Below are 15,648 nucleotides of genomic sequence, written 5' to 3'. Positions count from 1 at the left end.
GAGAGGCACGACACAGTTTGCTTGCCATGTTCTGAATGACTAGGCTGATCTCTGTGCAGACGCTGAACCTGGACGATGAACTGTGCCTTTGTGACTGCCCTGGCCTGGTCTTTCCCAATTTCGTAAACAACAAGGCCGAGATGGTAGTCCACGGAATTTTGCCGATTGACCAGATGACAGACCATGTTCCTCCTGTCAACCTCATATCCTTCTACATATTAGTGTCTTTTGCTCCTGTGGAACTGTGCAAGTGCAAATGAAACAGGCACTGAAGACGTTACCGTTTAACATGGTATCTTTTTTTAGAACAGTCACGTAGCCGAGGGGCAATGAGACTAGGTAAATGTAAGGCCAGCATCTGGGAGTGCCATTTTTCATGGTACTGTGGAACTTCGATTATACGTCTTCTGGTTCCATGATGACCCCCATTTTACAACCAGTTGATTTGATCCTGGCAAGATTTCCATAAAGATAATGTATAATATTGACCCATCTCTACATGTGGACAAAAACGATGATGGGGGATTTAGTGGACACCAGGTAGTGGGCCTCTGGCTTGACTCGAGAACGAAGAAGAAAATCTTGCAGCTCAGCTGTTGAGAACACGCTGCTTTCGCTGCCTCAAGGCAGCGAAAGCAGCGTACTTGTGCTTTGTTTGCATTGTACTGCGACACTGGTGGAGGTGCGGTGCTGGCCCGCGACCCCTCCCAATGCTTCCCACTCACACGGGGAGCCGTTCATCCAGCCCAGAAGCACTTGTCGACACTCCCGTGCATCGGTTCAGTCGTCGCTTGCGAGGCCTCCTTCCAGAGTTCACCATCTCACAGGAACACTCTACAAGGCACCGCTCACATCTACCAATGGCCACCGCCAGTCCACAACAGTTACTACGAGACAGTAGTTTGCCAACCCCGTCTCAGGTAACCTTTTTTTTTCACCGCTGGTGCCTGATCGCTTTGGTGGTGGAGCACAGGAAGACGTCGAAGACTGGCTTGATCACTATGAACGTGTCGCTAACACCAACCAGTGGTCTCTTGAACAAAGGCTTTCCCGCGCCTGTTTTTATCTCGACGACAGCGCTCGAACTTGGTACGAGAACAGAGAAGGCAGTTTCTCAACATGGAGGGACTTTAAAAGAGGGATGATTGACACATTTGCCGATGTCGACCGGCGCGAACGTGCGCAGCATTTACTCGAGCTATGGGTTCAGAAACCCAATGAAACGGTCGCAATTTTCGCTGAGGACATGGCCCATCTCTTCCGTAAAGCTGACCAGCACATGACTGACGACAAAAAGTTGCGCTATCTCATGCGCGGCGTTAAAGAGCAATTGCTTGCCGGACTTTTGCCGAACCCGCCAAGCACCATGACAGACTTCAAAGAAGCTAGGGCTATCGAACGGGCGCTTCACCTACGATGCCAACAATATGATCGCTTGTCCAGCAGCACCCACACTCAAGTTGCACTCCGACATCTGACAATCAAAGCTCGTTGCGCGATTTAATAAGAGAGATTGTTCGCGAAGAGCTGCTGAAGCTGCGGAATCTGGTCACGGAACCACCCACGGCGTCTGTCGCTGAAGTCGTCCGCGAAGAAATACGCCAAGCGTTTTCAACAGCTGATCCTACTGACGATCAGTGACCTATGAGCTACGCAGCCGCGCTTCGCCGCCCACCGCCCGTTGCGCCATCGTACCGCCAGCCATCGGCAGCCGTTCCTTGGTCGTCACTGCAAGAACAGACATCGCGGCACCCTGCCGTCGTGATACCATATGGAATGTCGCCGTACCAAGAGCTGTCTCCCAACGAGACACGGCATGTGCCACATTACGAGCCGTTGTGGCATCCACAGCTTCGTAAAACAGACGCTTGGCGCACTGTAGATAGGTGTCCGCTTTGTTTCACCTGCGAATGTGTGGGCCACATTTCCCGCCATTGCTGGCACCGCGTAGATATGTTTCGACCTCTTCGGCAACGGTCTGACGATCGACGCACCAACGACGGCTACGCACCACGCCGGGACGCTCATTCTCAAGGACCCCCCTTGTATCAGTCCCATTTTGACAACCGCCGTGCCAATAATGACCACAGTGTGCCTGATTACCAGCCAGGTTTGGGACGTCGACCACGCTCTCCGTCTCCGGCATATTCGCCTTCGTCGCGCCACCGAACTACAGCCGACGTCAGTGAAAGGAGATCACCAAGTCTACGCCGGGAAACTGAAGGCGGCAACCTCAGGGGGTGAGGTTGCAGGCCGTCAAGGCGACGAAAAAAAGCCCCCGTTACTTGTACCACAGGGCCTCATTTTACTCATGAGGCCCTGTACCACAGGGCCTCATGAGTAAAGCCGAGAAGTTGTAACACCGACGAAACTGTGACCACAGATCTTACTGTTTTGGTAGACGGACAGCAAGTAACAGCCTTAGTTGACACCGGTGCCGACTTTTCTATCATAAGTGAAAACCCTGCCGTATGCCTCAAAAAAGGGAAGACTACGTGGACGGGACCTCACCTGAGGACAGCAGGCGGCCAGCTATTGATGCCTGTCGGAAGGTGTACAGGAAGACTCGACATCGGTGGCTCTTCTTTCGTGGCGACGTTCATCGTCCTCACCTCATGGTGCAAGGACTTGATCATAGGGATGGACTTCTTAAGAGAATATGGTGCCGTCATCAACATCCCAGACTGTTCAATTACATTCCGCAACAGCCCTGGTTTAGTTGACTGTTCAGACGCAATATGTAACACTTTACGTATAATTGATGATGATGATGTAGTCGTCCCACCCCGGTCATGCACTCTTGTTTCGGTGGTAGGCCACGAAGTGTTTGATGGCGAAGGCATTGCTGACCAAATTGGCTCACGGCTTTTTAGTCATGGCATTTCAGTCGCATGAGGTATCGTCCGTCTCACTGGTGGACGCACGAATTTACTTCTGACGAACTTTAGTGCTGAGCGTCGGCACCTTCCGAAGGGCAAAGCTATCGCTTCGTACGACAATATTGTAGAAATGCGAGGCAGTTTATGTTTGTCGGTATTGGACGAAGTGCCTAATCAAGAACCAGAACCCGTTCTCGACGTTGGCACCACTCTGTCAATTTGACGAGCGACAGAGACTTCTTCTGCTGCTAGCCGAATTCTGCGACTGCTTTTCAAGGACATCACGAGTTGGTCGAACACCTTTGACAAAGCACCATCACCGAGGACACGGTGAGACCTATCCACCAGAACCCTTATCGTGTAGCTTCAAAGGAACGCGAAGCCATACAACAACAAGTCGTGAAAATGTTTGCAGATGACGTCATTCAACCATCACAGAGCCCCTGGGCATCGCCTGTAGTGCTAGTAAAGAAAATGGACGGCACCCTGCGTTTTTGCGTGGACTACAGGAAGCTGAATCGGGTGACCAAGAAAGATGTGTACCTGCTCCCACGTATTGATGACTCCCTTGACAGACTTCAGCATGCTCACTTCTTTTCTTTCATAGACTTGAGGAGTGGATACTGGCAGATCGAGGTAGACCCAAGAGACCGAGAGAAAACCGCTTTTGTGACGCCAGATGGTTTATACGAATTTAAAGTCTTGCCTTTTGGTTGTTGCTTCGCACCCGCGCACCCGCGACTTTTCAAAGGCTTATCGACACGATACTTTTGGGATTGAAGTGGAAGACGTGCCTAGTCTATCTGGATGGCGTTTTAGTGTTTTCGACCACTTTTGACGAGCATCTCAAACGGCTGGAAGTTGTTTTAAGTGCTATACGGTTCGCGGGCCTAACATTGAAACCGGAAAAATGTCATTTCTGTTTTGGCAAGTGTTGTCATCGTTTTGTTTACGAGGCGGAGTACTCTACAAAAGAAGGAGTCTAGCCCTGGCAACCGTGGAGTGCGGACGCTCGTCTCTCGGCTCCTTCGACTACGGCGCGTTCCGCCGTGCCCGCTCCTCAGCTGTGAATCTACGACGTTGCCGCGTTCCTCGTCGCAAGCAGCCAACGACTTCGCTGCTGTGCGTTTGCTTTTTGCCACTGCCAACGTCTCTGCAGCTCTGAAGCGGTTCCCAGGCGGCCGCCCCTGTTGGGGCCATAGCTGTCCAGGCGTGTTTTTCGTACCATGAGCCAGGAACGCCCATCCACCAGCTCGTCCAAGGTACGTTTTCTCAACCTGAGTGCCAAGGGCGTTCGGCCTATTACCCGCTCTGTTTCAATGGAGCATTTGACTGCCTCCACGACAGTTTCCAACGAACATGAAACGCCGTGGTCGACGGCGAACGCCAACGCGCGTCCCTCGGTAGCAGCGCAGACACCCGAGGCGAATGCTGCGAGGCCGGCAACTGATCCTGCTGTCTCCAATTCTTTCTCCCAACAACCTGAAGTCGACACTCCACCCGGAGAAAGGATGGAGGAGGACACTACTCTTTGCGACAACACGGACAACGACGCGGGAGGTTGTTGGAAGACAGTCCAACACAGGCGACGCGCCCGCCATATGCACGCCGAGGCACAACCCCCCGAAGATACATCGGGCATTCCTTATGCCCCTATGCAAACCACACGCAAGCGGAGCCAGAATCAGAATCCGCCTCCGCTTCCTTTACACGATGAAAAGATAATTCTGCGGCCCCACGGCGGACTTTGCCTCGATAGTTGGACGCGCCCAGAACTCGCCAACGCTTTATGGAGCGCGGCAGGCCTGAGCACCGAAGATCGTCAGAGCATCATATTCCGCCTGCGGCCCCAGCAGAACTTGGCAGTCATAAGCACACCCAAGTCACATGTTGCCGACGCATTATACAAGGTGCGGGAACAGGCTTGGTCAGCGAGTGTATCCTATCACAACCTTTTTTGCTGCCCCAGACAACTCATGCAAGGGCATTGTTCCCGGTCTTGTACCCGGCACGCCGTCGTCCACGCTAGTGGACGAGCTTGACACTTGGAACCCAGATTCTTCAAGCACGTATGATGGGGCAGACCAACGTTGCGTTAGTCACCTTTGAAGGATTGAAAATGCCTCGCTATGTGCGATTCTACGGCGCCGAACTCCGCTGCTACCCTCATCGCCCTCGCCAACTGGTTTGCAAGATATGTCACCGGCTTGGTCATTGGGCTGACCACTGTCCCATGCCACACGTGCTTATTTGTGCAACATGCGGGACTGACAACCCAGCCCCGTCGCATCCGTGCACCCCTCACTGCAGGTCCTGCGACGGAAGCCATCCAACATCCGACCCAAACTGGCCACGGCGCGCTCGCCAGACACCGAACAAGGCGTGGGTGCGCAAAGCTCTGAAGAAAGAAGAGCGTAAACTGCAGCCCCCCAGCACATCTACTGCTTCCAAAGATATGGCAACGACTGGACACTCACAAGTCTCGACTCAGGGGACACTGCGAGCACGTTCGAAGTCTCGCTCGAGATCCCGTGGCAAATCCCAGACCCGTTCCAAGTCTCGGTCCGATCCCGTGGAGCATCAATGCGGCCGCCCGAGAAACGCCCTCCTGACCAAACTGCACCACCCTCACAACAACCCTACAAGAAAGCCCTGCTTACCAACGCCTCTGCCAAGGTGGCCCAGGCCCCCACGGAGACGCAGAGAATCTCGGCGCAAAAAACATCCACACAGGCACCTCGGGAGGTAAGTCGAGCGGCGGATCTCCCACAGCTCGTTATAGCCCATACTTCACTTTCTACTCCGTCCCCTCTCACTACTTCACCCTCTGCTCCCGATCCCCTGGTAGAAATCGCCCGTTTACGCCGTGACATGGAGGCACGCTGTGAGCACTTGCAAAAACAAATGGACGCGCTGGTGGCAGACATGGGTACAAGTATGCAGGCGGCCCTCGACCGAATCGAACGGCAGATGGAAGAACTTCGTATAGGAATTACGGAGCAAGTGAAATTATGTATAGAACGAACTCTCGCGCGAGATAATAACATACAAACTCCTGAACCTAGCAGTTACAGCGCCAGCCTGCCACCCGACCACATCTCTTGGCCGCAACATTCAAACGTGGGTAACTCTAACGGGGGTAACCGACGCGCGCATCCCTATACACGCCCCTCTGCTTCCTCTCGTGAGGATGATGGCGCCGCGTGACCCGCCACAGCTAGTGGTGTAGCAGTGGAATTGTAGGGGATTCCGTCAAAAACGAGGTTCCTTGCAACAGTATGTTGCCACATCCACAAATCCTCCAGATGTCATACTCTTACAGGAACCCAATTGCACCCCTTCATTATCCGGTTACAGCCCGCTCTCGGGTGTCTCACCTCTTGTGGGGGCCCTAGTCTCGAAACGCGTTACATGTCGCATGCATACGACGAGTAGCGACATTCCTCATCAAATATTGGAAGTTATTACGCTAGGAAAACGCGGCGACAGTTTGTTTATCCTCAATGTATACAGTTCCCCTCGTTCGCGTACACACTGTTTTTACCGTCTGTTAAAAGAATTTGGCAGCCTTGGACGGGTTTGTGTGGTATGTGGTGACTTCAACGCTCCACATGTCGCATGGGGTTACGTTAAATCGCAAGCCAAGGGAACCCGCTTATGGAATTCCATCTGTAACATGCGATACACACTGCTCACCGACCCAGAGCACGCCACTCGTATAGGCAATAGTGTTTCTCGTGACACCTGTCCTGACCTTACCTTTGTCCGCAATACTGGCCCAGTCGTAGCGCACGGGCCTTTGAAAGAGCACCTTGGCAGTGACCACTATATTGTCGCAACCATCCTGTCGTTGCGAGGCGCTCGCAGGCCAGAGCGAAATGTGCGCATTACAGATTGGACAAAATTCAGGGAACGCCGCCAAGACCCGCCTGAGGGCCAGGGCTACGAACGATGGCTTGAGTCTCTTGCTGACGATCTTGAGGCCACCATGCGTACAGTGCGTACCACAACTGAGACACCAGACATAGATCCGCATTTACTTCATATTTGGAACGCCCGGAGAGGGTTGACGCGGCGATGGAAGCGACAACGCCTCAACAGAAAACTTCGGAAACGTATAGAAGAAATTGCACGGGAATCCGAGGAGTACGCAGCGTCCCTCACCAGTAATAACTGGCGACAATTTTGCAACCGCCTCTCAGGCACATTAAGCACAGCTAAAACGTGGTCGATTCTACGTTCGCTCACAGACCCCAACACATCAAAGAGAAAAACATTTCAGCAGCTGCACATCTTAATGCACGAGTACCGGGATGATCCTGACTTGCTCTTCACGGAACTAGAACATCAATTCAATCCCATAGGCCCGCCATCACAATACCCTGATTACCCGTATGTGGGTAAGGAGAATGAATTGCTGGATGCCGACATAACCCCGGACGAGGTGCGGGTGGTCCTACAAGTCCTACGACGAAACACGGCTCCAGGAGCGGACCAAATCCGATTTTCCACCCTTCGTAACTTGAGTGACGCGGATATCAACCACATTACCCATATCTTTAATGAATACTGGCGCGAAGGCACACTTCCCCAAGCGTGGCGACATGCTGACATTACACTTATCCCCAAACCGGGTAAACCTATAAAAGTTGAAAATCTACAGCCCATCTCTCTAATATCATGCATTGGTAAGCTAATGGAGCACGTACTCTTGCGGCGCCTGCAACCTTTCCTGGAAGAACACTCTTTCTTTGCTAACACACAATTCGGGTATCGAGCTCATCTGTCTGCCCAAGATGTCCTTTTACAATTACGGGAGAAAGTCTTAGGACCACCGTCGCGTGCCCAAACGAGAGCACTTGTCGTCTTAGATCTCAAAGGGGCGTTCGATAATGTTGCACACGAACTTATCCTTCGCAATGTTGCAGAGTCGCATTGTGGGGCTCGTATGTACAACTATATCCGCGCATTTCTTCGAGATCGCACAGCTACCATCGGAATCGGGCCGCATCGATCGGGTACAATCCGCCTTGTAGGGCGTGGGACACCACAGGGCTCTGTTCTTTCCCCCACCCTATTCAATATTGCGCTTGCAGGGCTCCCCCGGCTTCTCGATCAGATCCCCGATGTCGCTCACGCTATTTATGCGGACGACATCACTATCTGGTGTACACGCAGTTGCGACGGTGCTATCCAAGAGCGACTGCAGCAAGCAGTTGACACTGTCTCTGAGTATGCGAGAAAAGGGGGCTTAAATTGTGCTCCGCAAAAGTCGGAGCTCATAATCATTCGTTCCCGCAGCCCCTCACCTATGCCGCCCATCACTGTACACGTGGATGGTATACCCATACCACAGGTTAGCCGTGCTCGCATCCTAGGCCTACACGTCCAGGCGGATGGCAGGTCTAACTATACTGTTTCCCTTCTATCCCGACAAACTGAGCAAATTATGGCCATGATCAGGCGGGTCTCTAACAGGCGCTCGGGTCTTCGAGAAGAGGACCTGCTGCGCTTGGTGGAGGCATGCATCATCAGCCGTCTTACATACCATCTTCCCTTTCAGCGGTTCACCCAAGCGCAACAACTTCGCGTTGATGCCCTCATTCGTAAAGCGACGAAGCTAGCCCATGGCCTACCGCACTATACTTCCACATACCGTCTCCTTAATTTAGGAACGCATAACACACTAGGAGAACTACTAGAGGCGCATTGGGTCAGTCACCGCCAGCGCCTCTTGCTCACACGTACTGGCCGCTATCTCCTTGCACGGTTAGGGCACTCTGTCCCACCACTTGAACCTGAAGCCCGCCCAACGACCTTATCACCCGCCCTACGTAAGGTACTGAATATTCATTCCTTGCCGCGTAATATGCACCCAGTGCATGACAAAGGACGGCGTAAAGCTCGTGTGCGATACCTTAACCGCATGCTCGAAAACATCCCAGAATCCCAGGCTCTATACACAGACACGGCGCGCACTCAAAAGGGCTATACATCCGTAGTGTTGGATGGCACTGAATCCCTGAAGGACTCTGCTGCAATGCGCGGCACTAATGCCACGTACGGAGAAATTCTCGGCGTTGCTCTCGCCATTCGACACGCCGTTCGTGTCTCAGGGGAAGTGTATATACTGACGGACTCGCAACAGGCATGCTGGGCGTTCCTATCAGGACATGGTATTTCGAGAGCGGCACAACAAATTCTCAAACAGATCCCAAAAAATGATTCAGTCACACCTTCCCGCATCCACTTAATGTGGACCCCTGGTCATGCCTCGCTGCCAGGCAATGAACGCGCACATGCAGTAGCCCGCGATATTTCCCTCCGGGCGGCCCGGCGTGGTGAAATGACCAGTTCAGGGTGGGGGGATCCCTTGCTGCGTTACGGAGAGATTCTCTGTCGTTATAGAAGCGTTCGCTGCACTCACCGTGCGCCACCACCATCCTTCTCGAGAGAGGAAGCAGTGGCACTACGCCAGTTGCAAACCGACACTTTTCTTAATCTTGTCTCCCTGAACAAATTCTGGCCACACTGTTATGCCGACAATTGTCCGGGCTGCGGCGGGTCACCCTCCATCTTCCACGTCACTATCGAGTGCACGGCAAACCTTTTCCCTCCATTACCACCCCTCCTCCACCCGCTGCGCAAAAAAGAGCTGTGGGACGACGCCCTCCGCGACAGACCTCCCGAGGTTCTGCGAGCCATCATACAACGGGCTCGACATGTCGCCGGAGTCATCCTAGGGACCCCTGACTAGGGGTCCCTCCCATGCTTTTGGTTCTACCTACATAATAAAGATGTTTGTCTCTCTCTCTCTCTTTACAAAAAAAACTTTTCGTTGACAGGATTCACTTATCTGCTTGTCATACCAGCAGCCCTTCGTACCGTGCCCCGCCGTGGTGGTCTAGTGGCTAAGGTACTCGGCTGCTGACCCGCAGGGTGCGGGTTCGAATTCCGGCTGCGGCGGCTGCATTTCCGATAGAGGCGGAAATGTTGTAGGCCCGTGTGCTCAGATTTGGGTGCACGTTAAAGAACCCCAGGTGGTCTAAATTTCCGGAGCCCTCTATTACGGCGTCTCGCATAATCATATAGTGGTTTCGGGACGTTAAACCCAACATATCAATCAATCAATCAGCCCTTCGTACCGAAGTACTCAAAGCATGCCACAACGAGGGGACCTCTGGCCATTTGGGTTACATGAGAACGTTGGCCAGAGTACAGCAAAGGTATTACTGGCCGAGACTAACCACAGCCATGAAGCACCACGTTCGTACCTGTCTCGACTGCCAGTGACGCAAGTCACCACCGACTAAACCAGCTGGCCTCCTGCAACCCGTGCAAGTCCCAACAGCTCCATTCTACCAGATAGGCATAGACATTTTGGGCCCACTTCCTATTTCTACTGCAGGAAACCGCTGGGTTATCGTCGCGACGGATTATCTGACCTGTTATGCCGAGACAAAGGCTATCCAGAGAGGTACAGCAGCGGAGGTGGTAAGATTTTTCATCGAAAATATTGTACTGAGGCATGGTGCACCAACCGTCGTGATCACAGATAGAGGAACCGCATTTACGGCAGCTCTTTTGGATCACGTCCTGATGCTGAGTGGAACAATGCATCGTAAGACCACCGCCTACCACCCACAAACAAACGGGCTGACAGAGCGTCTGAACAAAGCCATTGAAGACATGCTTTCGATGTACATAGACATTGAACACAAAAATTGGGATGAAGTCTTGCCATACATAACGTTTGCGTACAACACGGCCAAGCAAGAAACGATCCGCATGACGCCGTTCAGCCTCGTTCATGGACGAGAAGTACGAACTATGTTAGATGCCATGCTACTGCACGAAAGTGACGACATCGACCCAGACGCCAACGCGTTTATGGAACGCGCGGAAGAAGCTAGACAACTGGCACGTTTACGGATCTGCCAGCAGCAAGAGTACGATGCAGACCACTACAATGCTCACCGCAGAGCAGTTGTCTATCAAACTGGCGACAAAGTATGGGTTTGGACACCAGTACGGAAACAAGGACTATCAGAAAAGCTCTTAAGATACTTTGAGCCATACGGAGTGCTGCGACAACTGAGTGACGTCACTTACGAAGTCGTTCCCGACAATTTGTGTAGTACCAAGCGTCGCCAGCACCATCCTGAACTCGTTCACGTAGTGCGCATGAAGCCTTATGTCAGCGAGTGATTGCGTGAGACTTTTATTTAAAAAAAAAAACCTGCAATATTGACTTCTGGTCGATGCTCTTTGAGAGGGAGACAAATGACACGTGTCTACATGTGGACAAATACAATGATGGGGGGGGATTTAGCGGACACCAGGTAGTGGGCCTCTGGCTTGACTCGAGAACGAAGAAGAAAATCTTGCGGCTCAGTGTGGTGTTTGCGAAAGACATAAGAAGCACCGGCAGCGCCACCGTACAAAAAGACGTTTATTGTACGCAACACATCGAATATATACATAAAGGACAGACGCGCCTCCTGGGAATGAAAGAACACAAAGTAAAAACCGAAACTGAATATAACATACTCCCTCCCTTATATGTAGTGATTAGTTGTTAGTAAGTGTTAGTAAGAAACCCCTATGCATGGACTGTACATTTTACACGCTGTATACACATACATATTTACACTACATACACACTGTGCTATACACACAGGCAACTAGTGGGTCTGATAGTCCTTGAGCCAGACCGATGGCCGGCGCTCTCGGGACGGCCGATGGGGATGCTGCACGGCCGGAGATGGTAATGAGCTTGTAGAGCTCTGTAGTACGCCAGGAGACCGCGATTGCGGCCCAGGAGAAGGTACAGGCAGCTGCGGATCAGGAGCAGGCGACTGCGGTATGGCAGACTGCAGTACGCCAGGAGGCGGCGGCTGCGACCCGGGAGAAGGCGGCGGCGGCAGGGCAGGCTGCGGCACTTGAACCGGAAGCTGTGGCGCCGTGTAGCTCCGAACGTTGGTATGGTGGACTCGTGCCCCTCTCAGGAACCCGGGAAAGCTTGGAGGCGTTCCATGTGCGGCCGTCTGCAAGTCGGAAAGAGGCAGGTCCCCTCCTCCCCAACACCTCAGTTGGCGAGAAAAAGGAGCGATCCTCCTTGAAGCGAACGGACGGCTTCTTGATACGAACGAAATCACCCACAGCTATCTTTGGCTGCTTAGAAGCTCTCCTGCGGTCCGTGTACTCTTTACTGCTTTGCTGTTGAAGCCCGACCCTTTGGCGCAGTCGCGCCAGTTTCTTTGCTGGGTCTTTTGCAAACGCTGGTGCCGAAAACCCCACAACATCCAATCTGGTTCGGGGCATTCGCCCATGCAGCAGAACTGCTGGGGCAACTCCAGTGGTAGCCTGTGGAGTACAGCGGTAAATAGAGAGATAGTCCGTAACTGCTTGTCGGATAGGTCTCCTTTCGAGGAGTGAAACCTGGATGAAATTCTTCAGAGTTCAATTGAACCTCTCGACTTGCCAATTCGCCTGGGGGTAATATACAGACGAATGAGACAGCTTGATAGCTCGGTTTTGAAGAAAGGTTACAAATTCACGTGAAGTGAACTGCGGCCCATTGTCGCAAACAATCTCTTCCGGGTATCCTTCACGGGCAAAAACACTGGTTAAGAAGTCTTTCACGGTGCTTGTGGCCACTTCGCTGCAGAAATATATCTCTGGCCATTTGGAATGGTAATCGACCAGTGTTATAGCAAATTGGCTATTGTGAGGTGCATGTTCCAATGGGCCAATAATGTCTAGGCCCACTTTCTGCCATGGCCTTTCAGGCCAGTCAATAGGCTGCAATGGCGCTGGCGATGTTTTGGCAGACTTATCTGCTTCCAGGCAGATGTGACAGTTTTTCACGGCAGATTCAGCTTGCTTGTCCATTCGTGGCCACCAGAATAGCTCACGAAGTCGCGCCTTTGTGCGCGCGATGCCCGGATGTGCCTCGTGGGCAACGGCGATGAACTGAGCCGTGAGTGAGGACGGAACAACGAGGCGTTCTGCGCGCAGTAGAAGGTCATCAACAACAGAAAGTTCTTCGTGCACAGAGTAGAAAGGTTTTGCCTCCTCTGGTATGGACTTTTGTGGTGGCCAAGAACCGAGCACGAACGACTTGACCGTTCGCAGACAACCATCGTTGAGGACGGCTTGCTTTAATTCTTCCTTCGTCACGCAAGCCGACTCGACCAACGACACAATTTCTTCATCCTTGGCCAGCTGTGCCTGCGCGGCAGGAGCTGGCAGCCGAGAAAGAGCATCTGCCTCCGTGTTGGTGGACCCCTTGCGGTACTCGACAGTGAAATTGTAGCATGGGAGTCGCGCATTCCAGCGTGCAATTCGAAGTGGCCTTCTGCCACGTCCTTGCGAAGAAAGCAACGATACCAACGCCTGATGGTCCGTTCTAATCTTGAAATGGCGACCCCAAAGGTAAGTGTGCCATCGTTCGCACGCCCAAATGCATGCCAACGCTTCGCGTTTGCCGACCGAGTACTTTCTTTCCGCTGGTGACAAGGTACGAGACGCGAAAGCCACTGTGCGGAGCTCATGGCCATTTTGCTGCTGCAGAACGGCTCCCAGCCCACAATCAGAAGCGTCGGTCGACACGATGACTGGAAGTGATGGATCGAACATGTGGAGAACTGTACTTGAAGAAAGCATTTCCTTGACCCTCCGGAAACTGCTGTCTGCTTCGGCTGACCAGATAAATGGCTCATTCTTGCGAAGCAGAACGCGCATAGGCTCGACCACCTGGGCCAAGCGGGGAACAAACTTTATTTATTTATTTTATTTATCACATACTGCGGACCAAGTATGGTCCATGCAGGAGAGGGCAATACAGTACAAAATTCTTCTACATACATACACTTCCGCTGCAGTATACATTCACTGCAGAACAAAATTCATGTACATTAAAAACTCATGAAAAACAAAGGACAAATACAGGCAAAGAAGCAGACTTAAGCAACAAAAAAGTATATAGTTTCATCTCGGCGTGTTGAGCATAGGGGAATCATGGGGCAGAGCATTCCAATCAGAGACAGTTCTCGGGAAAAATGAATACTTGTAAATGTTAGTGCGTGCAAATATAGGTGTAATGCTACGACTATGTTTATGACGTGAAGCCCTGGTTGAGTCCTGTGTTATGTAATCTGGTGCATGCAATCCTGATCTGGAAAAGTATAAAAGGCGGAAAAAGTTAAGCCGTGCAGTTTTCCTTCGATCGGCCAAAAGTTGGAGGTTCGCATCCTGCAACAGGGCTGACGGCGAATCGCGATATCTATACCGGTTGTATATAAATCGAGCAGCTAATCGTTGTATTTTTTCTATTTTCTGTATATTACCAGCTGTGTGGGGGTCCCACACAATGCTGGCATATTCAAGAGAAGGACGAACTATGACTTTATAGGCTCTAAGTTTTAGTGAACTAGAAGAACGACCCAATTTATATTTTAGAAAGCCTAATTTTCTCCTGGCAGCAGAACATATATCATCAATATGTGCTGTCCAGGTAAGCTTCGATGTAATCGTTACGCCCAAGTACTTGAATTCTTCTACTTGCCTGATAGCGTATCCACCTACATTATAAGTAAACTCCAGTTTTCGGATTTTGTTACTCAGACATAAATATACAGTTTTCTCAAAATTAATTACCATTTCCCACTTTTTACACCATTCTTTTATGTAGATTAAGTTCTCACACAAGTCATGCTGGTCAGAGATAGAATTTATGGTATTAAAAATTATGCAATCGTCTGCAAATAACTTAACAGACACGCCAGGTCGGATGGCTTGAACTAAATCGTTAATATAAATATTAAATAGTATAGGCCCGAGAACTGACCCTTGCGGGACTCCAGATAACACCCCCAAATACCCAGAGGGGAAACCGTTTATATCTACGTACTGTTTTCTGTTCGTTAAGTATGCTATGACCCAGTTAATTATTTCCGGAGGAATGCCAATAACCTTCATCTTATCTATTAGCTTGATATGCGGGACCTTGTCGAAGGCCTTGGAAAAGTCCATAAAGATGACATCAACCTGTCCAGACTTGTCCAGAACTTTGGAGAACTCGTTAACAGTTGCTAATAATTGTGTGGTGGTAGATAATCCCCGTCGGAAGCCATGTTGCGCGCTGTGAATTACTTTATTTTGTTCAAGAAAAGTATTTAAATATTTCGCTATAATATGTTCAAGTAATTTGCAACAAATACAGGTAAGGGAGATTGGTCGATAATTACTGACTAATAATCTGTTGCCTTTCTTAAATACCGGAATTACACGTGCTAGCAGCCAATCGTCGGGCACTGAACTAGTTTTAATCGAAACATCAAATATTATTACTAGGAATCTAGCTATAATTTCAGCATACCTCTTTAGAAAAACAGCTGGGATACCGTCAGGGCCGGTCGATTTTTTTACGTCTAGCCGCAATAATAGTTCTGTCACCCCTTCCAAGGATATATTTATTAGGCTTGAAGGACCTGGCACCGTCATAATACTCAAGTTTTGTGGTCTTGAGAAAACGCTCTGAAAGTAGGAATTAAATGCGTTTGCTATTTCGTTTTTATTTGTGACAGTGGTTTCTCCGTTCATTATTTCATCAGGGATACGGTTGTCTTTGTTTTGCAAGAACTGGTAAAATTTTCGTGGACTCTCTGCCGCAAAGCGGCCTAGTGTCTCGGTGTAATAATGTTCCCTAGCCTCCTTCAACTTGGATGCTAAAGTATCTCTTAGATCGTGCAGAACTACATCATTA

General features: G+C 50.9%; 1 protein-coding gene across 2 annotated transcripts in view; it reads left to right on the top strand.

Moving 5' to 3' along the window:
* Positions 1–15,648, top strand: part of Ns3 (nucleostemin 3) — a 262,076-nt gene that overhangs the window by 207,634 nt on the left and 38,794 nt on the right. For both annotated transcript variants that reach the window (XM_037419646.2, XM_037419639.2), the window contains exon 11: positions 60–203. In XM_037419646.2, coding sequence (XP_037275543.2) covers positions 60–203 — 144 coding nt within the window. The remainder of the gene's footprint in view (positions 1–59; positions 204–15,648) is intronic.

Source organism: Rhipicephalus microplus, chromosome 3 (genome assembly GCF_043290135.1).
Source record: "Rhipicephalus microplus isolate Deutch F79 chromosome 3, USDA_Rmic, whole genome shotgun sequence".
Classification (NCBI taxonomy): Eukaryota; Metazoa; Arthropoda; class Arachnida; order Ixodida; family Ixodidae; genus Rhipicephalus; species Rhipicephalus microplus.
The sequence above is the reverse complement of the archived record's forward strand: the minus strand, read 5'-3'. Positions and strand labels throughout refer to the sequence as shown.